Genomic DNA, 27,942 nt, shown 5'->3' with positions numbered 1-27,942 from the left:
CTCATACATGTGCATTAAGAATATACTGAAGAAAAAGGCCTACCATTTTCCTCATCTGACTTATTTTCATTGTCGGAGTCAGTAAGCGTGAGAGCTGAGTTTTCACGACTTGACAGACCGGAACTTCGCCTGGATTTGATCCCTCGTCCCCACAGCCTGATGGCATGCTCCGGAGACATTCCTCCCTCTGTGTCTGAGTCAGCATCAGAGCCAGTGCTCAAGGAATAGCCTTGGTGGAGTATTCCTATGTCTGAGCAGTAGCCACTTCGATGGGGAGAGGGCTCGCAGATTCCTAGTTCTGCAAGGGTGAAGTTTGTTCCTAAAGGGCAATTAAAAAATAAAATAAAATTAAATTGAAATCTAGGGAATTTATTTTAAGTTTGAAAATAACAAACCTTTTTAATTTCTCTTAACTACGCTGTTTGTCAAGCTTTTGTAACAAATTACATACATAGATCTCTGGTGACTAGATCTAGCAAGACTTAACTAAAACCATGTTGAATATAGTTCAAATGGATGAAATACACAAAACAAAGGTAGGAAAGGTCTCTAAATTTTAGTCCCAGATAATTAATCATGTAAGTATGTGATTACCATAAAGCTCATGACAAGTGCTAATGACATGACCTGCTTTATTACATATCTAACCCTATATTTGTACAACCAGAGCATGAGCTTTGAAGTTGAGCATTTGATTACTTGAAAAGAGAAATTTTTTCTTATGAAGCTAATTTTCTCATATACAAGTCTTCCATAGAGATAGGATTTTTAATTCTGATTTTCCTGTAGTTTCCTATTTCATAGAAAATAAACACTCATTTGTGAAAACAGTTTACAGATCAGGAGCACCTGAAAGAACGTAAACCTATCACTGATGTAACATGAAACTTTGTCACCAGCTTTGCACTTTTACATTTGGTGAGATTTGTAGTTTGATATCTGCTACAGAAATCAAGACAGACCTTATAATTATTGTAATTGTTTTCTACCTTTTTTCACCATATTCAAGAAGCGAGTGTGAATCGACACCAAAATCAGGACGTTCCCTGGGTTCACAGGCAAAACTTTCAGAAACAGTGTCAAAACATGTGACCTTTAGCAGTTAATAACGACTCAGTGGACAAAGTCTCATACATTTTTAAAGCACATGGAGTCCCCCAGGGTACTCAGAAAGTATAAACTTGCTGGCCGATTTCTGCTTACGTATTTGTTTCCAACAGTAATGAACAGGGTGGTAAAAAAAATTAGGGAAATATTCACTGGTCTCTGAAGTTTTCAAAGGTTTTGAAAAACAAAGTGATTTCAGCTTCATTACAGCTGGCTAAAAATGAAGAACAAAGACAGACTGAAGCCGCTGGCAGGATAACTTCCAATTATTTAATTAATTTCATAATTCACAGGGAAAATAGATCTGAGGTCTGTGTTTCTAAAACGGTAGTTTCATTTTGTCCAAAAGCAGTTTATATTTTCTCCTCTTCCTCTATATATTTATCAGAATGAAGCTCTACAGTGTAAGTTCATACACTAAATAAAAAACACTTAAGTGTCTTCTACTGATAAAGATGTTGACTGGATTTTTTTTTTTTTAAAGTGTTACAACTTCTTTCACAGATTAGCCAGGAGAGATCATACAGTACTAAATCTATCTGGTTCATCTATCTCTATCAGCCCTCTTCAGTCTCACACCTAGCTGTTAAAGTATTTCTCGGGTATGGGATGTATGCACACATCTACAGAAAGTAAAACTGGGCCCTACTTAACAGCTATTCCTAGAAATCATCAATTAAAGGAAAGTGATGGCTTTCTTCTGGAAGACTGAGCTACATCTTCACCCAGCAACAGCTAGACAGCAACGCTGAGCATGACGCGAGGGAGGGGACACGCTCTCCTTCACCCCCGGGTTATCCAGTGCACAGGCCAGCAGCAAGCGAGAGGCCAACAGCATCAAGTAAAGAAGTATCACTGTCTGGATGCTTCTAAAGAAATGAAGCATTTAGTGGCAATATTTAAAAAGAATTAAAAAATTTGTGATATTAAAAAGTCAGCTCTGTTTCATCAACAACAAATTACCCCAAACCCTCTCAGTTAGGAGTATATTTTAACCTGACTCATAATATTTATTCTAGTAATCATAAATTTTGCAGTTAGTCAAAAGCAATGAACTGAACAGTCCTAAAAATTAGCTTCTCAAATACAGTTCAGTATAGATATTTTTTGCCTTTTTTTTTTAAAAAAAAAGAGCTCTAGCATGATAGATGTAACAAAGTCACTTTTAAAGAAAACGTAAATTTTAATAATGTGCAATTTCAGTAGAAGACATTTAACAAAAACAACTCAATTGATTAGTTTTGGTTTATCCATATTAGCAAACTAACCCTAGACTAATTTTAAAAAAGGGTCAAAATCAACCCAAAATTTAAAATATATAAAAAAAATTGAGAACTGAACCCTACTAGTGCCACACTTTCTGACCTACACAGGTAGAATACATGTTGACATTAGATACATGTTAAAAATTACCAAATTCATCACATGAAAGTGAAGTTTTTCAAGTTTCCTTGTTAGCTGGTGATATAAATGTCTACAAATACACACCAGTTCTGAATATATTAGCTTAATTAAGCTGTTTTACATACACGGTAAAACATTTTAATGATATTCTGTGGATTTTAACAGCCATTACAAGCCCAGATGATTTCACTTCGATTAGCATCTTGTATTGACGTCAAAATCTGACGATAACATCTGATGCAAAAAAGCCATCTTCAGAGAAATTCTTACTTAATTTGTCTAAGAAAAATGGTAAAAGCACTGAAAGCAGAAGGAAAATATATTATTCACAGAAATCATTCATCCATTTGAGTTTTATTATCTGTGAATTTGGCATCTTCCAGAAACGTGTATTTGAAAACTGACCAAATTTTAAAAATTTGAGAAGTGGATCAGATCAATTCAAGAACACAAATGGAATCAGCCTCTGAGGGTCTGGTAAAGGATTTTATATGCTGCTTCTCAGAAACCTCCTTACAGTCTTACCAAATAAAATCTCAAGCATACTGATGACAGACATGAAATATTCTAGAGATTTCCCTCTCTAGCAAAAACATACTAATCTCTGGTAGACTCTAAATTAGTTTTATTTATTAGTTTTCAGTGTTTGCTTTTGCAAAATATTATTTGAGAGTGTTCAGTAAAGAAGCATACAATGGCAGAATAACTTGTCCTTGAGTACCCATGGATAAGCAAATTAGAACATATTTTGAGATATTTTTCACACCCATATACATACATAGATTTTATATATACATACATATATAAACTAATTTTTCATATATTTTATATCTAGATATATAAAAATGTATCTATATATACATTATAATTCCTGATATCTTCCTAACCCTTAATTTACTGTAAAATCTGAGGAAAAGGCAATAGAAACACTATATTTATGTTGTCTAGACCTTTTCTTGATCTGGATCGTATTCTTCTACATGCCTCACTTCCCTAAAATGAAACTGTCCACATCTCTTGAATAACATATGAACTGCTTTCACTAATATAATATTATCTTATTTGCTCAGCCACTATTGTGCATTAAGGTATTAATGGTATTAGCAGACCACCCTTGTAAATTCAGATAGAGGATAAATATAGTTCTGGATGCACAGAAATAATTTATCCAGTAATTCATAGCAAAAAGAACCCTACTATTACTTTGCAGTTTCACAAACGATGAGAAAACATCTAACTCATCTCATACCCACTCATACTGGCAGAATATGCCACATGGGATCCTGATGACAGAAAGGTCACCAAGAACAACGCAGCCTCCTTCACCCCGACTGCCAGTAGAAACTACAGCACCCATGAGCTGGAGTGAGGGAACACAGACACAGCCCGGCCCGGGGTTAAGATTTAGTGCCTCCTTCAAGAAGATTCTTCCTTACAGTTCTTTACATGATTAGGAGATCAAGCAAATCAAGACCTCCTAGAAGAAAAACGAAGGAAGGAGGGCAGCAGTACCTGTTGCTTGCCATACCCTGAGAATTCAAATTGCACTGCTGTGTATTCACAGAGAGAAATCTGGTCCATGAGCTAAAATGAACTACGAGCACTAGCATCAAAGCAGAGAGACAGCTTCTTACAGTGTTATACAGAATATCTCTAGGGCTTGCATGGCATTGAAAGTAACTGCATTTTACTGAAACTTCACTTGCAAAATAGGACTGAAACGTGCAGGCAGAATCCATTCTTGAACATTCTAAACTTAAGGGTGTTTTCTTTCAGATTCTTGTAGCATCTACTATATTGCTGGTAACACTAAGTGAAAAGAGATAAATAACATCAGATCCTTATTGTTGGAAAAGAAAGAAACCTCTTTCTCTCGAAGAACACACCACAAAAAAAAATCCACAAGGTTTTTTGCTTTTTCATATGCAACAGACCTTACCAGCCTCTATCCCCAGCCCCTTATTGCCCACCTGCAGAAATCACTAGACCATTTTCACTAAAGCAAAGCAGTTAATACCAGCTGCTCCCTTAAGGTGTATGTAATCTCTCATATGAAAGTTTATAAGTGTAATATGTTATGCACTTGATCATCACTGCCCATAATCTACAATGCTGTGATGCTGTGCTACTCTCCCAATGGAGTAGAAAAGATGTTTTCCTTTTAATTAGTACATTCTATTACCTTTTGAGCACATTTCCTTTTGCAGAAATTTACTAAGTTATTTAGTAGATAAATACTTAGTAAAAGTGTGTTTAATTCAACAATGTACAATTCTACTTATTATCTCAGCTAAGACTTGAAAGCATTACCATATAAGCAAAGGTTATTTTTACCTAACCTCTAGGCAGAGGTCTCATTTGGGTAATTACAAATTGTATGAATTGCCCTTCTGAAGATTAATCTAATCCAGCTGTGATCACTATAAGATGCTTCAGAGGAAGATATCTGAAACCAGTAATGCACAGTTATGATAAATTTCCTTCAACGCTAGATCAGCAGTTCAAAACTGGGCTAAGACTAAAACCAAAAGGATAAATATCACTTACATTCTTTGCTACCATAATCAATTACAAGAAGTAAGGATAACGAGAATACATTTATTTCAGATATTCCATCCTTTCTCAAATTTTTCTTATGTTCATAGCTATGATTTTTGCTGGCACTGGTACCACAGTTCAGCTCCAATCTGTGGTATATGAAGAGGTCATTCTTTTTAGCAAACTCTGATGCACACTTATTTTTTCTTAATTTTTTCTGTATTCACTTATTGTAATGACAGGGAGAACAGATGATTACAATCTCTTTTTTTTTTTTTTATCCACTTACCATATACATTTTTAATATTTGCCCTTTAAAATCATCCTCCTTATCCAATAAACTGCCATCATCTCAATCCTTCTTTGCATGTCACCTGTTTCAGTACTATCCTTTTCCCATGTTTAAAGGTCCTATTCTATAATATGTTTTTCTTAATTTTGTTTCTAACACTACACTATCAGATATTCCAAACTCAGACTCCAAAGCTAAGCTGAGGGGTACACTAATGTATCCCTGCATTTTCTGAAGCTCTCCTACTATTTATTTATGATTTTTGAAAACAATTATATAAATGTAAGCCTTTTCTTTCCTAAACATCCCCCTCCTCCCTGCCCCGCCCCCCCAATATATCAATATAAAATATACTGCAACTTTCTGGTGGTTTAAATACACTTAAATCAGAAGTATCCTTTCTGGGCAACATATAGGAATTTTAACCACAGGGACAGTGTAAGCTCCTGTGCAACCAACTCTCTACTGGTCAAACACTAAAAATACCAGAAAACAGATTCCTTAGAAATTAGAAAGTAACAATAATGAAAAAGCTATACCTTGTTCTAGGTTTTAAAATCTATAGCCGGGGGTTAACAACAGTAGGGTTTCTTACACGTTTCTGTTACTGCCTACCAAGAAGATTTGCACATGAGATTTTCATTTAAGATTAAATTCCAGGTATTGCTAGTTAGGAAAGCTAAACATTTTATAACTAAGCGAATGTGAACTTTAACCACTTAATGATGCTAAATCCTACTTTCATTGAGCACTTTTGTGACAAAGGCATCAGGAAATGCTTCATAGATGTTACTGAGAGGTATGGGAATACCACAGAGGTTTTGATGCCCATCTCCGACATGTTGTCACCCAGCCCATGTGCGCATACATATGTACACACACTGCTCCAGTAATACTTACTACAATTTAGAATATACATGTAGACTGTGAAATTTTGTTACAAATACTAGCACAGTAGTATGCAGACAACAGTATTTAAAATTGAACAGAAACACAATGGTTTTCTTAAAAGTGAAACTCTGGCAGCCTCGGTCTCTCCTTGAGCAAACTGACAAGAAGCAGCAAACAGAAATCTGTACGCACATTATAACATGTGGTTTGAATCTAAAATATATTTTCTAGTTTCTCTCATCAATGACAGCAAAATCCTTTAATTTTCTTTTTTATAATCCTCTTCCTGCCTTGTTTCTTAGTGACTCAGAGATCCCCAAGCCTAATACCAGGATACAGATGTTTTTCTTTTTGACAATAAGTCTGTTGACAGTATTAATACAGTAGATTCATATCCATTTAAAAAAAGTTATCAGGTTTATAAAACCAGGAATCTAATGAGATTTCACTCTAGCTCACAATATTATGTAATCTTCAGTTATGTGATCATATTCTATTTTTTCAGTAAAACTACCTCCTTCTGTGAAGTTACTTTTTTTTTTTTTTTTTTACTTTCCCAATTCAATCTTTATATACCAAATAGAGAATACAGTATTTTTAATTACTTCATACACATTTCCTGTGCTTGTGCTGAATGTAGTCTCTGAGAACATCTCAAACACTACTTTATTTATCGTCATCTCCTTGTGAGGTGAGCTTTTATCATCCCCATCTTATAGCTTTTCAACTAAAGAAAGGGAGAATAGAACTGACTTTCCCAGAGCACACACTAATTTTGGCAGAACAAGTACCATCTAAAAATTATATTTCTGGCATCACCTTATGGTGATGAACTACTTTTTAATGATATGCTGGTTTACGGCAAAGTATGCATTCACCATTTTCTCTTCAAATGACGATATTGATTAAGGAAAAAATCAGATTTGGGAGAACAAGAGGATGGAGCTAGGTGGCAAGCATGATTATTATTTATTATCTACCCAACACATCCCAGGTTAAAATGTAATTCTTCAGGCTAACATTTGACTTTCTTTGGCAGTCTTTCATTAATTGTAAGCTTTCCACCTTTTCCAAGCTCTGAGGAATGGTAAAAGGAGAACAGCTTTGCTTGTTACAAAGGGATGTGTTATTCCTACAGATCTGTCCATTCCAAAACCTGAAGGAGACAGGAAAAAAAGTGCACAATTCTGTAAGCAATTGCTCTGCTCTCCTCTTCTGCTTCACCCTTCTGCGTTCTGCCTAGGCGCGCTTCTCCTCCTCGCTGCTTAATTGCCAGCAGAGAGAAAACTGAGGGCTGGGCCTCCCTGCCGTTCCCGTGCCGGTGCCCAGCAGCAGGGCAGGAGGAACAGCCATGGGAAGGTCCCGCTCAGACCTGACCCCGCCGGCCGGCAGCAGCCCCTCGGCACACACGCCAGCTTTCCTCGGTTCTGCAAACTCCAGTAGCTATCACATTTCAGCAGAGATGCACAGACAGATAGCAGGAAAAGTTTTCCACACCTGGAATCTCTGATTCAAAAGATGGAGGTATTTTACTTTAATCAACACAATGGTCACTGTAGGTAAAATAATGTGTTTCTTTTAGCATCGTTCTCAGAACCAGTCAGAAACTCCCTGTCCAGTCTCCAGACAAATCATCCTGAAGTAGACAGAATTCATGGCAAATTTCAACCTAAATTGTTTGATCTATCGAAGTTTTGAGGTGTTATTACAAGAAACATATATAAACTCAAGTATACATGACATATTAACATGCAAATAAGATCTTTCTTTCTCAAAGCAACTCCAGGCCTCTCCATGTATCTACTGTTCTCTAGTGAAATGTATCATCTATCATTTAGAAGGCAATGACTGTTTTGTAATCAGAATCAAATCGAAAATCCACAGGGTTTTGTGTGCTAACCACAATGCATACCTGTATTTGCATAAGTATGTCCCATGTCAGTGATGGCTTCCTGGGCAACCTCTAACAGAAGGGACAAAAATTTGCTCTTTTTAGGTCTACTTAGTGTCTAATGAGACAATAAGTATGACCAGTAACCTAAAGCAACTCTAATGCGATTTTCTGCACTTTTTGTTAAAGTGACAAGAAAACATGAGAAATATTTTATATATAAAACTTAAACAATACACTTTTTTTCCTATGTGAACAAGACTGGAAATGCTTCTGCAGATGTGATAGTATGCACTTTAGCATTCTGGAATTAGTTGTGCCCCATTACGCATGCCAAAATACATTCACAAATGTATGACGTTAACAACTGGGCTGTTGTGCAGCTCTGAGTACTAGCAGAAAGTAACTTCCACATATTGAGAAATAAGACTGCAAACAACCCACAAAAACTTGGACCGAGGGAAAAATAGTGCAAGTTCTGTTCTTTTAATGTGTAAAGAGTAGACAACAACACTGTGCTAACACTAATGTCCAAATGATCCGACATACCTCTGCAGTGACAAATAGTGCATTTTGGGGATAAAATCTGTACCAATTCACAGCTTTGTACTGTGATACCCTCCAACAAGAATGTGGTTATCAATGACTAAAATTCAGCTCCTATTACTTTGTCTTTTACAAGCAGCAGAGAAAGAATAGAACATGAAGCTTCATGGCAAGTAAGGATGTTCTTGCTGTAAACTTCCCAGCTCCAGTCCAAACACCATCAAAGTATTAGTGGGTTTTGGAACGGGTTTGGGTTGGGGTTCTTTTTTGGATGGAATCTCATGAGAAGGAGTTAAGTGCCTATTTTCTATTCCCAGTCCAAAATGACTCAAACTATGGAATAGTTTTGCTATATGTCTGTTTCCATTTTAGAGATCATGAATTTCAAAATAAAACTCACCACAGAAGCACCAAAAAGATTAAGAATATACTGCATTTGTGTAAGTAAAGTGATAGATACAATAAAAGAACAAAAAATATTATTTTCAAATTGCTTTTCCATGTGAAATAACCTGCTCAACACCTGATAATATCTTCTGTCACACTAGCAGAATATCTTCCTATGAAGGAATAACAACTACAGCTCCATGGAAAACACAGACCTCAAAGAGGAGTCAGTTTTAAAGATAGTATGTAAGGAGAGAATGAAGTGCTATCCCAACACAGAAGAGTTAGCATTTAGTATCTGTATTGACCATCCACGTTTGTGATGCACAGACTCATTTAGCACAAAATAGTAGAATATGGTACCCAGAGAATCTCCACTGTACCCAGAGAATCTAAAATCGTAGTTTCCATCCCTAAAAGACAGTATGAATCATTTGCATTACAGTCTAGCTCATGAAGATGTTGGTCTTCCACTGTAAAAGCATTTTAGTTATGTCAGAAAAGGACAGTGAGTTCTCCCTGGTCTCCAGAAAAAAACAACAACCCTCCGTTGATCATAAATATATAGAAAGGAGTACTTTTGATTAAAATCACTCTACAGCTACTAATCTTCATTGATACATGAGTCTGAGTTCAATTATTAAGAAAGATTTCTATGAAAATCTGTAGGAAACTACCAGGGGATAAATTAGCTGGTGATAATTTGCTGAATTCATGAAAAGCCTTTTCTTATTTTTATACTGTTAAATCAAGATTTAAAAAGCAGTGAAAAATAAACCACTGTTCATGACTTGATAAATAAACCGTGCTCTCAAGAAACAGTAGAAGTCACAGGTAATAAGCTTTCATACTTACATAACTGTTTAATTGGGAACTCTCAAAAAACCTGAATCAGCTGTCATCACAGACGAAACCTTAATTGTTTTCTCTTATACCTTGCTTCACAAGCTAGGAACATGTATACTTTATATTTTATGAAGGTCCCCAGGCACATATAAAGATTTCTTAGCACTAACAGCTGTCAGCTGTTTAGTCACAAGGTGCTTCTTCACTGTAAACATCACATCACCTAGAAATAATGGTAATGTAAATTGTACCCTGCACAGTAGAATAAAGGAAGTTTAAACCATTATTTGACTCAGAACTTCTGTGTTTACATTCTGAATGATTTTGTTCATAACAGGTTTTAGATATGACAGAGATGCCAGCCTTTAACTCTGCATTTCTAATTCTGCTAGGAAGACAATCAGTAGACCAACGTGAATGACTCTGAGGACTGGTAAAGGAATTAATATCAAATGGAAAGAAGTGCTCCCCCACAAATTCAAGCAATTTAAATGGGGCATCATATGAATTAAAAAAAGCATAATGAAGAAATCCATATAAACCTTATGTCAAACTTAAAGAATATTGACATGAAAATAATTTGACCACCATAATTTTGAAGAAAAAGATATATATATTATAGACAGATATTAAGGAAAACAGAGTAAGCTCTCTGAGACAGTATACCTACTAAGAAACAGACACAACCATTTTCTTCTATTCATCATTTGTGTTCATTTTATGAAGAGATCAGGAAATGTCTTTATTTATTTGATTGAATTATAAATTGCTTTCAGCTTTTCATTTTTAATCCTAGTAAAATAATTAGTTATTTTCACAGCCAGTCAGTTGGGGTATGATAAATGGAACAGTTGGCACCAATTCAGATTTTGTTGGTCCTGAACTTTGCTACAGATGAAATGCACACCCTTAATAGAGGATTTCTTTTATCCACCAATAACTATAATTTGTAGACTGCATATACAATCGCGAACACAGAAACTGAGCGCATCCTGGCCTTTCTGGCATGTACAGTAGTTGCAGTGTTACAGGCAACAGCGCAACGGGTCCATCAGTTCCACTGCTGGAACTACCCGGTCTTTACCAGGCTTCTGCAGAACTATGGAAGGAAGAAATAGGACCTCCCTTCCGTGCACCTCTCTTCCTTCCCTACAGTGGCATTCTCCACACACACACCACAAGCTGCTATTCTGATTTTCCTTTTGCTAGTCACTATACACCCAAGTGCAATATCTTCACTTTAGCCTGCTGCACTTGGGCCGCTGCACCGGCAGGCGCATGCTGAGACTTCCAACGTTCTCCTCCAACCTCAGAAGCACAGCTCTGTTTGGTTAATGCAATCTGTTTCTACATTTTATCTAAAATTCTGTCTGTTCCAGTGGTTTATAATTTCAGTTCCAGTGTTGTAATTTTAATTTAGATTACTCTTCCCTTCTTCAATGAATAGAAGTGAAGATTTGTGGTATGTGCCAATAAATAGTTTATAGCTTATGTTTATTCTAAGTTTCTGCTGTTTGAAACTCTCTTTGTGTTTATAGAACACTATTTTAACAAGAGGGCCAGTTGTTGCCCTTCTGTTGTCCTTTCCCTTCCATCTAAGATTTGAAGGACCACTAGCATTGACTTTAATTTCATTAATAACAGAAAGGAGACGCAAATGTGACAAGCAGTGGCACATTTGGCAGTAAATTAATCTCCAACCACCACTTCAGTACTGACTGTAACAAGTAGCAATGTGTGATCCTCTGAAGAGGCAATATCAAGATACCTCAACTGAAACTATAATTCTGTCAAATCTTTTACGTGTGAGAAAATGTTGACCCTGATTTTTAAAACTGATTTTTAAAAAATTATTTTCCCCTACTAATTCAAGCATTCTACACAAGAACCAGTTCTCATAAAACACATTTTACTGCCTCGCCTTTCTCTGTTGTTTAGTTCTGCATTAAAAATCTTCAGTCTAAAACCAAAATCTTAGTGAGGCATTATTATTAGGAGATAACACAGTAAATATTACAAAGAGAGCCAGAGCAAAATTTGGTTCATTTGAAAGAGTGTTACTGTGCAGGCTGTGTTATCTGACTATTTTTAACACACACATCATCTGACTTTGTAAGTGCCTTTGCTTGCTTTGTAAGTGCCTTGCAGATCAGGTGAAATGATAAATTCACATCTCACTGATAAAGGTCAAGTATACCTATGTATCATATGATGCCATTAATTGTAATAACAATAATAACATTATTAATAAATTATATAATATAGTATATATTATATTATTAGATATTTTAAGCAATATATTATATAGGTTATTATTAGTAGTATTAGTAGTTATAGTAACTTCGCAGACTCTAGTTATAAAATTCTTTGGATTGAACAAGAGGGAGATTAGATTGGATCATTCATTAATCCTTACACTTCCTCACAATTTTTAACCTACCAGTGATTTGCAATGAAGCATTTTAAGCTAGTTCATGTATTTCCTTTTTGGCTATATGGGAGTCACAGGCAGTTTTCAACCTAAATCAGGTTGGTTTTGAAAGGAGTATGGAGTAGATAAACACCACACTGAAGAGTAGGGATGGAAAAAGTCTCCTCTACTCTGCTTACAGGATACCTTGGATGAGAGAGCTTGCCCATTCTGCTCCTGGTCTCTTTTTCCATGATGTGAATACTGACAGAAAAACTGTGGCTGTGTGGTACTGTTGTACATTTTGCCTGCGGCCTTTCAGTCACTGCCTTATCTGAAAAAAAATATTTTCTTAATTACCGGTGTGACAGAGCACATGAGCTAAACTGGCCGGTAGCTTCAGATGGCTTAAGCTACCATGACAGGCTCTGGACACTTCACAGATTTATCCATCCACTTTCAGACTGATGAACCTCTGATTTGACTAAGCATATTAAAACTTGCCAGCACATCTATTTAATTTTCAGATCTGTGGTTTTCAAAGCATTTGGTTGCTCTATTTTCTCCTTTGTCATCTCTTTAATGACTTCAGAACAGGAGAACTTAAGTTCTCCTACAACTTACTTTTGTCAAGGAAACTGAACACAGCATATGTTTCCTGGCTTTTTTTTTTTTTTTTTTTTTGGTATAATTTTTATTTTAAACAGGAAAATTTGGAAAACAATGTGCATGGATATATAATCAAGGAGAAAGCCATTTCACCCTTTAATGGGAAAGCCAAAAGAATGAACCCTCAACCCAAAATAGTGAACAACTCAAAGGTTTCCAAGGATTTCTGATCTAGAAAGTCAAAAGAGAAATCTACAGCTAGATAATCAGAAGTGTAGAGTATTGATCAACTGGTCATCTAAGTCATTTTATGGATAACTTTAAGAATTTCAAAATGGGGTACCCACAAACCAAGTGATTCTAAGTCAATTATGTTCTCTGTAGAGGGGAAAGAATTTTTTTTTTTTTAAAGTAGAAACAATCTGCACAAAATCATAAAATGTATGAAAGATGGTTTTGTAAAAATCAAGCACTGACCTAATCATATTCCTGTTGATTCTTTTTAAAATTACTAATATCTAAGAATATGTCTGAAATTGAGCTCTAAAGTGAAGTTACTTTTAAAATTAAATGCAGAATAACTTGCATGGACACCATGTACCACCCATCCTCAGGAGCTACTCACCCAAGTAAACACTGTGCACTGACCACATACATATCAGAATTTTCCAAAGTGGTTTTGTAGGCTGGAGCTGGAGCGCTCTTGTTACCACTACACTCTGTATGTCCTCCATCTAGCCAGTCCAGTCACATCTAGCCAGAATTCGTAAAGCCTGATTTCAGAGGGCTGGTAGCAGAAAGTGTGTGAACAGGGAACTGAAACAATTATCATGAAGCATATGCTGTTTTCTAGCTAACCCATCGGAGCAATATTAAAATGAGAAAAACACTGCAATTTTTTTTTTACACTTTACCTAAAGTTTTGGCTTTTTATCTTTGACCTATTTAACAACACTTGCCTTTTCAGAGTTCCACTGCAGGCACAGCACACAGCAAATGTGTAATACTGACAAAAATTTGTTTCCATTACAGTCTAATGCCACTGTTATTCTTTTATCAGCTTTTAACACTTCAGTTATCAGCAAATTGCCTTTTTTTTTTGGGGGGGGGGGGGAGGGGAGGGGGAAAGGGGGGTTAAGGGTGGGGGGTGGGGCGAAGAATCCTACAGAAGTTTGCTTTTATGAATGCCTTAAGCCTTCAAAATTAACAGTGAGAATCTTGTGGTCACTGTATACTCCTGTCTTAAGAGCAGATGTGGCACTGTATAGTTTTCGTATTAAGTACTGTCAAGCTTCCTTTCAAGCAAAGAACTATTTATCTACTTAACACAGAACATAACCAACTTTTGTAAGTTTCATATATTACATTTATTTCAAAATGCTTGGCATTATTAATCCTTTTTATATTGTTAATATAAAGACTCTGCTTCAAAACCTCAAAACTCGAGAAAGTTTATTTTTTTCTCTCTTTTTTGCATTGCATGCACTGATGAACTAGCCTGCTCAGCAAGCATTTAACAGATTAGACACTTGAACATGGTTTCAGGCAATGCTCTCTCATGTTTCTGCGTATTGCCTGATAAACACTTCAAAGTAAACCGCTCATAAATATGAAATGAAAAGCCAAGAAGTCGTTATGCACAGCTTTGAGATACAAATCTCTTTATTCCCCTCTGAAGTGAAGTTTGATTGACATAATGAGTCATAGATCCTGTCCAGGGACACACTGCCTTATCCCCTTTTCCTCAGGAGACAGGGAGTCTTTAAAGAAATCCACTTCAGAACTTTATGATAGACAGCTACAGAAAAGTTGAACACTACACAAATTTATTATTTTGTATTAACACCTACTTTAAGTGACATATGTCAAAGATTGATTCCGAAGTCATGAACAGGCCCCACCTTTTAAAGGAGGCCAAAGACAAGATGTATATTTAATCTAGTTCTCACTGACATGGCAGTGCAGGCCTTGGATATGCAAACAAAGGAAGGCTCTAGAGCCAGAGCGGGTCCTTGCTGAGCTGGGCACCGTGTCCTGCTGCCACAGGGCCCCTTTGCAAGCCCACCCCTCCAGGAACAGCTATTACTATAAGAGAGCTTCATGACAAAGCAGGTGAGCCCTTTTGGCTTGGGCTAGTTCACGACTGAGCCTCACGTGTTCCCTCTGCTGCTCGCACAAGCAGCTCCTTACTGTAAAACTGCATCTCAGGTGCTTGTGGCACAGACCCCTCCACTGCCTGGCTCCACCCGCCGGGCATGTCCCACCTCGGGGTGAGAGGAGAGGGCGTAGCCAGGGAATGCCATCACCCCAAGGAAGCCCCCCTTGCTACGACCCTCATGAGAAGGCCTCGGTACAGACCCCCTATAGTCACTTCCTATACCTCACAGGTCTGTGCTCTGAAGGAGATTAAGACTTTCGTGTGAGAAGGAGCAGTTGAAATCATCTACCCTGAAAACCCCCTGAAATGCTAATTTAGATATTGCTGTTAATAAATAATACCCATATGAAAACGACAAAAACTATGGCATGTGTAATTGTTGGCCGTTGCTAGTCCTCCAAATGACTATCCCACAAAAAGTCGAGCTTTAAGCCACCACAGTGAAGCTGCTAATCAGTAGCGCCATAAATGAAATTACGGTGTACTAAACTGCTACCCTACAATGTTATATTCACAACCTGCATTTGTAGTATTTGTGGAGGTTTTTAGAATGAACCCAGCAAATATCTGCCTAAATTGAGATGCAACTTCTGGCACTTTATTTGCTAGCCATACTGCATACATTAAATTATACATTGTTACTGGCTTTTGTTTGTCTCTACTCCCTATGAAACAACCATACAAGATCCATCACTTACGACTTTGCTTTCTCTTGTTAATGGTAGTGCTATTATTAACATTAGACATGAGCCATTCACATAATTTATACAATAATACATGCATCATTAAGATTTAAAAAGCAACAGTAAAATATTATTGTAATTTGTGGTGTTCAAAATGCACTCAAAAATATTTTTATTTTGCCAATAAAAATGAAAAGGCTAGTATCTATAAAAAAGCATACAGTGAAACAATGAAATTGTGAGAAGACTAAATATTAAAAGAACTGAATTTATATTACATGTAAATAATGAAACATTTGAGCCTAGTTTTGCAGCAAAAGGCTGAAAGGGAGATTTAGAAGCTTAACATGATGAAAACCCCACAATGTGATATCACCATCCATCTGCAAAGAACACTGCTGCCTATTTTCAGTCCTCAGTGACTGAGATTACTAAAACATTATTTTTCCCTCTGAAACATTTATCGTTAAAAACTTTTACTGTTGTTACTTAGTGTTTGCAAATTGCAAACACAATTTGACCCTGCACTATATATTGTGAGCATTCTTCCTTCTCTGCTGTATATGATCATTCACATCTTAAAAGTCAATCGTCTGCACTGGCTTTTCTAATCACTAGCAAGCAATGTTTATTTATATCTAATACAAATACATGACTTGCAACAAATATGAAGAGAAATGGAGAAGCCCTGAAAAAGCCAAAAACTAAATCAAAGCTTACGACTATAAACAGGCGTTCTACAATTTGGCAATTTTTGATTATGGATTGCCCTTTTTGTGTAGATTAAAGATCTTTGGCCCAAATTGCTACTGTTTGTAACTATCCTGAATATTTGTGAGGAATCATTATCATACATACAAGTAAGGAATTATGGCCAGGCGATTTCGCACATATCTGAAAAAAATGTCATGCATAAGTATTGATTTTAACACATGTATTATTCCAGTGCACTGTTCATAGACTGCCACACTGAAAGGCAAATGAGACATGTGAAATATTCTGAATTACTGAAAGTCTTCACAAGATCTTCTGCACTCACAATTCCGAAGCAATTTAACCAATATTAGACACTTCAAAAAAGTACCAGACAATAAAATAAACATCCTTTTTGATGATAACTATTTTAGAAATGAAGTGTGTTTCTATAAACTAATGTTACTGTAAGAGATTATACCTCTGTTACTGAGCTTTCATTACAAGATATGAAACATTTTGATAGCATTTCAAGCAGTATTAGGTATTCTGATGAGGTCCAAAAAGCACAGCTGTCAGTCATACCCTTGGCTCTGTCAGTCAATTCAGCACACTGAAACCAAGTCATCTCCAGGATAAGTGCTCCTCGGAGATCTGCAGTTGCTGCTTGACCTACAGCTAAAAAGCAAGTGCTTCGCTCACTAGATCTATTAGCCCTTTGACTTCATTCATTCACCAGCTAATATAAATACATTGCTAAAGTGAGTGATTAATGCAATTTCTTTAGAGAGAGTGCTAAATTCTTGAAGCCTCTAGTATGACTATCCACAGAGGCTCCAAAACATTCACATAATTAGCTATTAATTATGGAATTGCAGTTAGAAATCTGGTAAGACTCAGTAAGCTTTTAAAATTTTTTCTTCTCATCTTCCCCCCAAGAATACCCTTTCCTTACTGTTCCATAGCTCCATTTAACATAGACACTAAAGCAACTACCATCCTTATTTATTTTTATGTAGTCATCTTTGAGCTGGAAGCCTGTTCAACAAATCATCTTCTTTCCATTTCTTGTCCGTGCCTTCCAGGTTTAACATCAACACAACAGCTTAAGCAGTAGCTTACCATTGCTCCTAAAGGAACAAGACTTCCATTAAAAACTGCAGGAGTTGGACAATTTAAAAGAGAGGATGGAACCTCAGAACACTTATGCACATACTGTTGGATGCAAGGCTTTCCCTCTGTTACCGGAAAGAACCAACTAGTATTTAAAATTAGCACAGATATCAATGTGTAACAAGGAGTCTAGAAAGCATTCTGACATAAAAATCTGGGAATCGAACCTGACAGTCCATTGCATTAACAGAAAAATGCCACATTTTTCCTTCTATATTTAAGATAGAATAGATCCTGGCATCTTCTGATCCAAGTATGGCACTGTGATGAAAATAAGACAACACAAGTGTCTAACCTAGAAGAGGAAGTTCCCTTCCAATCAAGCTGACACTTTTTAAAATTTGTAATCAGATAGAGAATATAGATAGAGTCAGTTCTGATTCCATCTTTTAAGTTTTGTAAATCAAACAAGTTCCACACAGCTGGACAGAATGGGGTAAACAAATACACAACATATTTTGGAAGCATCTATAGGGACTTCCTTCCCTGCTTAAATCTCATTCCGTGAAGAGAAAAGAAGGAATAATTCTATTTGTTTTACATGTGTCAATTCCAGTTTTCCACACTGGAACAGTTATAACCATAAGAGAGAGTTCATCTGCTAGTTTATCTGAATTGCCTTAAGCTTCACCAATTTTCAAAAAATGAAAGAAAACACATACACAAGATTGCCATAAAACCCCACAGAAGACTGCAAAACATGCAAAGAGGCATGCTTCAGTTTTAAAGCTGCTGATAATGCAAACATTCATTTTCACTACGCCCAGAACAGTTGCAGCTTAGTCCAGAGAAAAAAGCAAGAGTATTTTCAATTCATGCACATGCTTATATTTAGCATTTTAGCCATTGGCTAAAAATTACTGCATTATCTAAAAGTTTCTGATAAATAGCCAAACATTCAACAATGTTGTAACTCAGACCTTATCTGAAAGCTGGCAACCAATTGGAAGAATGGGTTTCTGAAGTCAAACTAAAAATGTAAAATTTACGTAACTATATGCACTTCTTTGGTTGCCATTTTCAAGAAAGTGACATATATATATATACATACACACACACACACATACATATATTCTGGTACTCTCAAGTAACGAAACAATTATTTTTCAATTAAAAAAGCTTACTTGGATGACCTGCACTGCACAGTTGTCTGTGTAATAGCCAACAATAACCTGAGCTCTACACAACTTGAAGGATGCCTTCAGAAAGACTGCATCTCAGTGATGGAAAGCATGAACATTCCTACACAGTATGCACTGCACTATGCATTTAGTCCTTTGAGAGCTTTCAGGATGAAAAGACTATAGTTATTACCACCATCATTATTATTAATGAAAAATACACATGTAAAATTAGGTTTTGAACACAATGTTTTATAGCCCCTATTTGTCTCTGTGGACATACACCATAATGGCTTTAACAGACCTTTAACACTCACTGACTAATTAATCTTTACACTCAGGACCAAGCAGTGAGTTTTATTCAGTAAGGAGGAGAAAATAGCATCTGTGGATTGGGCTTGCAAGGTCCACTGCATGAATAAATTGGCAGGCTACAGGAAGAGTCCGTTTTAAACAGCTCCTCTCCTCCTCTCAGTACTCCTGTAACAGCCTTCACCAGCCACCAAAGCTTCTCTTCGCTAACTTCTTAGCTACAACTTATTTTTATTTTCTAAAGTGACTCTTTTCAACCTTACAGAGGCTCAGTCTTCCAAATACATTGTCACTGATAGAAAAAATTTACAGGGACTAGATATCACTTTGAAATATAACTGCATTTCCAACACAACCAAAGTATGCACCAGCAAATTCAGCTTGCCTATACAGAACACAAATGAACCATACAAATTGATAGACCCCAGCAATTCATCATAAAAACCTTTAGGCTTCCATTTCAAACTCAAACATGTTCTAAATATGAAAAAGCACAGGTAAAATATTTTGCAAAAATAAAGCACAAGGAGAAAATACACCATGTAATTTCTTAATAGAATAAATTCAATCTTTATTCCTCTAAAAATAATTTTAAAGGTATTGTAAAAGAACAAGCATATAGGGGTAAATTTTCCTCATCTCATTTGCATGATAGTTACAGTCAATATGGCCTACCTGGAGTCTTACCTTACTTTAGCTATAAAGCGAGGCAACCAGAACACCTTCTTCAGTTACAAAAAAAGAAAGTGTTATGTGTTTAATAGTCAAACTTCAGTCGTAGAAATTTCATCAACATTATTATCATCAAATTCTTAAGGATTCTAATTGTTTTTTCTAGTGTAAGTATAGGTAAACACTGGTAACACGATGAAATACAAGAGCATGGTATCTGTTCTATTCCATTAAGCTAACTTTAAGAATAGCTTACTTAATTTCTTTCATAAGTAAAATTGTATTAGGAAACAAGCCTTGAGAACTGCAGCACAATAAGTAGTAATGACGACAGTATAGCACTCATTTTAAGAGTCAAAAATAACCTCCCTAGACTGCCACTTTACCAAGGAAGATCACAAATTTGTTATGGTATATTTCTTACAACAAAGCACTTATTTCTCTGCATGCCACAGAGGTAATATTTGTTATCTTCGCTCTTTTTTCTTTGGATTTGTTAATTACTTGTTTAGTGAGTCTAATTTTCTCAGCAAAGAGGTATTAATTAAAGTCCAGTATGACTAAAATCTGACCTCATTAATGGTAGGACAGACGCAAGTAAAGACAGGTCTACTCCTACATCTCAGTCCACTCCCCTTATTCCCCTGTTTTTCCTCACTCGTTGAAGCACATTGTCAGTCTCCCTCCATAAATTCCACAAAATCCTCCCTATCAATGAGCCATACTTTACTCTCAAGTCATCTCTAACTGATTTCTCAGCCTGAAAAAGGAAAAGGGAGGTGAATCAACTAGTAAACAAAATCCTCATCTGCCACTGCCTGATCAGTTACAGCTTATGATTTCATCTCCCCAAACGTTTTCCCATTATAAAAAAACGAAGGCTAGTAATGCTCTATGCATCAGTATATATAAAAAAGACTTCAAAATTTAATAGGAGTTTATAGGGACGCAGCTTTGTGAATTACACTCATACAAAAAAAAAAATCTGAAGTAATTTCTATTTGATTTGAAGCCCATTTGTGTGTGACAATATCTGCTATGTTAAGAGATCCTGACAGGAACAGTCCAGCTGAAATTGCAAGCAAGTGGAGCCAGCAGCTGGCTCTCTTCCCACTTACCTGCAACCCTCTCAAATGGGGGAGGAACGTTACCAAGCACTGTGTAAACCTTCACTCCTGCTTTAGAATTAAAATAAACTCTAGCATAAAAAAATAAGGAATCCATTAGATGAATTTTTATTCAGATTAACCATTTACTCAAAGGTCACATTTAGGCTAACTTCCTAACTGGCAACACATTACACATACATTTTAAGAGCAACACGGTGAATCAATAGTCGTTTTGTGAACAGCTGTATCACATTCATCATTGGGACTGAAATAGTCCTAGCCTTGTCCATCAGAAAACTATAAGCACAAGGAAAATACAATTCCAGCATGAGAAAGACTGGAAAAAGCAGCTGCATAATTCCAGTCTATTGGTCCAGTTCAGGAGAAAACACAAATAATGATCCACAACACACCGCTTCCATATAACGTGAAGGGTGTGGTTCAAGACAGAAAAGGAGGGGAGCTCAGTATTAAACCAGCAACTCAACTTCTGTACCCTGCAGCCACAGTCTCATCTTCACCGCGATGCATTTTCACAACTAGGAAAGAATAGGCTAATGGCTGCTCTGAACTGAAAACTGTGTTACACATGTCGAAAACTCATGTAGGACTGGATCTAGATGATATCAGATGTACCTTGACTCTTTCTGCGGATGTACATGAATTGAAATAAGACAGTGACCCTTGGACCTAAATTTGTTAATGGCACCTCCAAACTGTAATAGTAACAAGCTTTTTTTCAGACTTGAAGAGAAACTAATGGAAAATTACAATGTAAAGGGCATGACAGAGGACTCTGGTTTAGGTTTCTTGTTTTTCCTACATCTGTTCTGAACAGAAAAAAAATCATCATCAAATGTCTCATAAAATAGGTCAGAACATATATTCTTCATAGGACAGTGCTTATTTATAAGAGAACATTTAGTTTTACTCGGAATATATCTCATTATGAAGCTTCTGAACAAAATATTCACACCCCATTCTGTGATGCCAGTTCTGTAGCTGAACACTATTTGCATCCACGACCGTGACATGGGACCAGGAGCTTGACTTCTTTTGGGACTTCTGCACTGGATCGCTACCTTAAAAAGCTTGATAGACAAAGTCTTTAGAAAACTGAATTAGCTATATATGTGTCTGGGTAAGAATTTAACTGCACAAACACAGAAATATTAAGAAGAAAATTTGAAGATTAAACTAATAAATATGCATATACAAAATCTGATTTTTAGAAATGTAATAGCTTTACTTTGATGCAACGGCTTCCAGAAATCAACTAATGAAACTGAAGTAAGGTCACCAAAATTCTGAATAAGAGCACCTATAAAGTGAATTAATGCAGTTTAACCACTATTTTAAACTCCTATGATGATTATTTTTCTCAGTGTCTTCATTTAGACATACCTATAGTTTAATTTTTTGGAGGCACTGATACTTAGAAGCATTGTCTACATATAAAATGTTTTGATTTGTATGAACAGATAATTAAATTACTCAGGTTATGCATGTATGGGATTGTTTTGTTTAACCATGTGTATTTAAAATTACCTGGAACTTAAAATACTTCTTGCATGCATTTTTTCTAAAGTTCCATGAATTATAAAGACTTTATTCTGCACTTTACAGTTACCTGACGGTAACTCATATTGCCTTGCTTTCTCAATATAAATGAGCGGATAAAGAAACTCCTGTTCTCCATGGACAGATGAGGCTGGTCACTACATATATAGTCTATATATGTATATTTAGCACTTCCCATATTTAAGCTACATCATGTTTTGCAAATATACTGAAATATCACACAGATAAAGAGACTCATGCCATTACCCTCCATATTAGACAGGAAAAATGGGCTCTTAAACAGTGCTTGCCTGAAGATTTAGAAGGATTATCGGCTGAAGCAGAATGACAACTCAGACCCTGCATTTTAACTTTATGTTTTAAATCAAGGTTGGCTAGATAATTCTCTAAAAGGAATAGCTGTTTTTGACAGTGAGACATACCCTGAATTTCAGAAAAACAGAAAATCATCTTGTTTCGGGTTTTCAGTGCATGCAATGCAATATTTAAATTTCTTAGAAGGATGGAATAATCTGAATAAGCCAGTCTAGAGGTCTTAGCTTCTGCATTTTTTGTTAAACACTGTAAATATTGCACATGGGACTGCAAATTATACTGGCACAAGCAATATAAGCTATTATCAACACCAGCATTGCAAAGAAATAAGTGACCACAACAGCATACTTGAAACACAATTTTTCTTCTGCACTTCAACCACAAAAGCAGTCATCTGCTAGAATAATGAAAATCTCTCCGACTGAAACCATGAGGGTGGCTGAAATATTTGTGCTAGGGCTTCCAAATGTGAAAGGGGCCACATCCATGCCATGTTAACCATTGTCTTTCTTCTTGCCTTGTGATTCAAGGACATCTATGCTCAGCTCAGGGGCTGCATTCTGCCTGCTGCCTTTTCCCAGTGGGAAGCTGATTTATGATTAGATCTCCCGACACCACAGGACACTAATAAGAGGGTATTACTGTAATGGAGACTGTGGTAAACTTTTGTTTAGAGTACCATTCAGAGAATCAACAAAAAATCCTATCTCTGGAAAAGGTCCTACATAGCGAATACTGGGTTTAGCCAGCAAGGCAAAAGTCTTCTTAAAACATGCTCAGTCAAGTAGTACTTACATTTATTGAGGAGTCACCACAGTGAGAATATGAAGCTTGATTCACAATGAAAGACATGGTTACCACTGACTTCTGAGATCTCATTCCCTACTTATAAGTCAGTTAGAGGATTCCTAATAAATTTGGCAAATTCATCTCATTCTTTTCTTCCTTTATCATTCATCTCTAAGATGTGAGTCCTCACTCAGCCTCCACTATTATGTCTCCTGAAGTCTACCTTTCGTATTTCTTTGACTATCCTTTTTTCTCCCCAATACAGCAGTGTCAGGCTTCTTTATTAAATAAATTATATTAATAAAGCTGTCAAACTGCTTGAACATGAGTAATTTCTATGTTAATAAAACCCAGTAAAAGCATGTCTTTGACTTCACCTTCATATTTTTAAATTCTATTTTGTTACAACAAATAAACTACTCAAAGCTTTATTTTTCTGAATGATTATTACATTTCTGTGATGGATAAAGGTAATATGTATTTGCCAGAAACGCCAGAAAATTAGATGAAAGCAAGACACATGGAATTAACTGAAGTGAAATTTTCTCCTGTGATGGATGGCTGTAAGTTTCACTAAGAGTGCTTAGAATCAAAATAATTTTGATTACTTAAGAATACATGCTACATAGACAGGAGATAAGGAAGCAAAAAACCAACAGTGAAAATCTTAGCTAATATAAATAAAAATGGATTACTAATTAAGTGCAAAGATTTTTTTTTCCCACTTTTTCTGCTCAGAGTGTTATTCATGCCCCTAAGCAACTCACTTAATCTTTTTTCTCATGCACTTTGTCTGTAAAATGGGAATGAACCAACATAATTTATCCCAGTGGTATAGGGTAAAACAAAAAATAACAAAATCCAAACATTTCATAATTATTTAACTAGGATTTGGTAAATCAGGATGACATATATATTCTTAGCTTTTGTTCTCTTCAGGAAAAAAACCTAAGAATGACTAAAAATGTATACATTTTTCACTCTTAATCATTTAACTGAGTCTTTGTCTTCTTCCATTTTATATAATTTTCAGCTATATAAAAGATGAAGTAGATGCATTTCAAGTTGTTTTCCTTAGACTTTAAATCTTTGGTAACTTCTCATTTACCACCTTTCACCACAAATTAACATGCACATCAAGACAAGTTCATTATCATTTAGAGGCCTGTTAAAAAGATGAAAAAAGAATTGTACCTTAAAGTGCCCTGGATTATCTACTGGTTAATAAACTCAGTACTGAATAATTTTATAGTTGATAATAATCCATTTGCTTTTCTTCCTTTCTAATCAAAAAGCTCTGAAAGCAAAATTTACATTTTAAGTAAATAAATGCTCATTGTTGGAAAGTACCATTATGTTTGTTTTCGGAAGGTAAGAATGATGTCTACATAAATAAATAAAAAAACGTAATTATATAAATATAACTATGATATGAATGCATTTTGGTGTTTCTAAATACAGTATTTTGGGGAACTGTAGTTGAAAAATTACTCTTAGCATGCAACAATCCTAATTCAGAGAAAAATGCCATCTGCATCTTACAGATTTATATAAAAGTTCCATTATTAATAGATTTCAAATGTTTGTACACAACCTAGGAGAAAAATATATTACATTCTTCTAGAACAAATAAAACCAAGTTTAGCATATGATTGTCCTGCTGACATGAACTTTCACTTTACATTAGCAAACTAAACAGTTGTTTTAGATGTAGCCCCAACGCAGAACTGTGAAGTGAGTAGAGCATTCAAATACATGAAAAACAGTGCTGATCAGTCACAAAATCATTGTAAGCAAGCATTAATGATTTCATAATGAAAACTGTAAAAATAAAAATGGCTGCTTTTTACAGTGAACTCAAATATACCATGGCTATTAATTAATAAGGGTTTAAAGAAAAAAGAAGTAGCATTTTAGCTATAGGCCTTGCAACAGTGGGGTGCTTCAAGCTCTGAAGTAGTCTCACTGAATTCAGTCATGCCAGACAAATATGTATTGTGGGAGAAAAAATAAAATTAGGTGGGGAAAGATGATACCACAAGAACAATTCAGAATCCACAGAATTCTATGCAAACATTGCCCACTGAGTTCAGCCTTGCCTGAGCTTGAAGAGAGTAATAACACACCTCACACTAACTCTGTCTCCAATAAACTGAGGTACCTTGGTATTTTTTTTTTTGGTCTCAGTACTATATGAATTTAGATCTGCACTGAAGTTCTCTAAGATCATCTTTAAACATATTCTTCAGAAACTGCCTTTTAAAAAAAAAAAAATAAAAAAATAATTGTCCACTGACAGGTACAGTCTTCCACTCCCAGCAGCACTCTCATAAAATTAATTTTTATGTTGCTTATCACTGTATTTGAATTCATACTGTATTTTTAAGTGCACTCGGAAATTTAAACAACAAATAAGAAAACATAAACTCTGTAAAGGGTGTCAGGTGATCACATAAAGCCTTATCCTGCTAAAGAACAATGTGCTCCCAGATCATAAAGTGTATTAAAAGAGACTGAAACTTTGAAACTTTCAACCTGTCAGCAGGATGTGTCAAAAATTCATCTGGCTACAAAAACAAATAACTTGTCTTCACGCTGATGTTCCTCCAATGGGCAAATTTAGCAGATCAACTTGTACATTCAGAGCATTTTAATGTATAGACATTTTAGCAAGCCACTTATGGGCCTAGCACTCTTAGCTATACCACAGAATCATAGAATCGTTCAGGTTGGAAAAGACCTTTCAGATCGAGTCCAACCATTAACCTATTATTTCCAAATTAACACAAAAAGCTAAATGACAATTTAGAAGAGCTGGCAGTAAGATCATTTGAAAAAGATCATTAGGTCTTGTTAAATCACAAACTAAGAAGCTGAAGAAGGAAGGAAGGAATGCTAAATGCAATTCAGTCACATCACTTTTAGGTAAATAAAGCCAACCACATACATTTCAGCCATCCTTAAGCATCAGCTGTGCCATATGCACTAAGTAACAAGAGCAGACAAATAATGAGAAGTAGGGAAATCCATTACATTTGCCACCACCACTCATAACCTCTTCTGAGCTTGGACCATGGCAAGATCTGGGAACACATCCTCCCCTTCTGTCCTTCTCCTGACACTGTCAGATAATGCTTCCGAGGTTGTAGAATACATGATCTGTTTTCCTGCTTCCACTTCTTAATTTGGAAATATACTACAGATAACAGAAGAGGAGGATCCAGCAGGAGTGTGAAGGTAAGTGGGGTTATAGCAGCATTTGTCAAAGTACATATGCTGCTAATGAGCTTTAGGGTACTGCATCTGCCTACAGCCATGCTATTAGCTTCCCATAGATCTATTTTAATGTTGTCCATAGGAATTAAACGATGTAGGTGAGAAGCAAAACCCAGTCTTGTATCATCACCACCAGCTAATGCTCCCAAGCTGTAGAGAGCAATGCCAACTGACACTATTTACACATGCTTTTCCTTTTACCTCCTTCCAGGTTATTTTGCAAGGCCATATTTCCAGTGCTCTCCACTGTTGGAATAGCCACTTTATTGATAAGACTTTCCAGATATGAGCTAGTTCCAAAAATTCTAATAGTCTCTCTTCTTGCTGCTTCTGTCCAGAGTTAGCACCCCAAAGCCCATACTGATACCTTTCTTTCTTTATCCCTCTTTCAGCATTGCTCCTGACTAGCCTTAATCTTCTCTTTATCTTGGTGACTTGGTGATCCTCATTTCTCAAAACTTACCTTGCCTTTTCAACACTGAAGATACTGCCATCTCATTTAGCTTTACTACAAATGTTTTTTTTCTGAGATTTTATAAGCCTTTATTTACCAGTATCATTCTGCACAGGTTAGGAGTCCTTAAGAAAGGACAAACATGATAAAATTGATGGGTGAGTGCAGAGAAAAAAGAAAAAACACAAATGCATTCAAAATATTTTGCCAAGAGTCTAAAGATTCTTGTAGATAATTCCTTGAGAGAAAAAAAGAACTAGAAAATCTGACAGACACACTCTACCACCTGCATATCCAAAAATATCTACAGATTTCGGCAGAAATATAAAACTTCAAGCATAACAATCTCCTTGACAGTAAGACAAGAAGCCACTTTCCGCAAGTGCCCTCTCCCCCCTCATTTGCATTTCAGATTACGCGGTATGTTAATTTACAACCTCAAGTCATCAGAAATTTAAGATAGTCCATACAAAGATGCTTTTAAGTAGAACAGGAGGAAGTTAAATGATAAGGATGCACTGTTTGCCCTCCTACGCAACAGGGTCTACTTATTACTTTAGCTGCTCAAACTGCTAACAGATTTCCTTCGTTTTTTTGCGGGGGGGGAGGTTTGTGGCTGCCAAAGATCATATGCAGAATTGAACCACAATACTCTCTTAGAGCTGCTGACAACAGAAAAATATCT

General features: G+C 36.0%; 1 protein-coding gene across 6 annotated transcripts in view; it reads right to left on the bottom strand.

Annotated features, from left to right (window-relative positions):
- Window positions 1-27,942, bottom strand: part of TENM2 (teneurin transmembrane protein 2) — a 693,894-nt gene that overhangs the window by 489,133 nt on the left and 176,819 nt on the right. For all 6 annotated transcript variants that reach the window (XM_042790512.1, XM_042790513.1, XM_042790514.1 and 3 more), the window contains exon 5: window positions 44-319. In XM_042790512.1, the coding sequence (XP_042646446.1) occupies window positions 44-319 (276 nt within the window). The remainder of the gene's footprint in view (window positions 1-43; window positions 320-27,942) is intronic.

Source organism: Tyto alba, unplaced genomic scaffold (genome assembly GCF_018691265.1).
Source record: "Tyto alba isolate M040663 unplaced genomic scaffold, T.alba_DEE_v4.0 Super-Scaffold_17, whole genome shotgun sequence".
NCBI lineage: Eukaryota > Metazoa > Chordata > Aves > Strigiformes > Tytonidae > Tyto > Tyto alba.
Note: the sequence above shows the minus strand (reverse complement) of the source record. Positions and strands in the feature narration are given on the sequence as shown.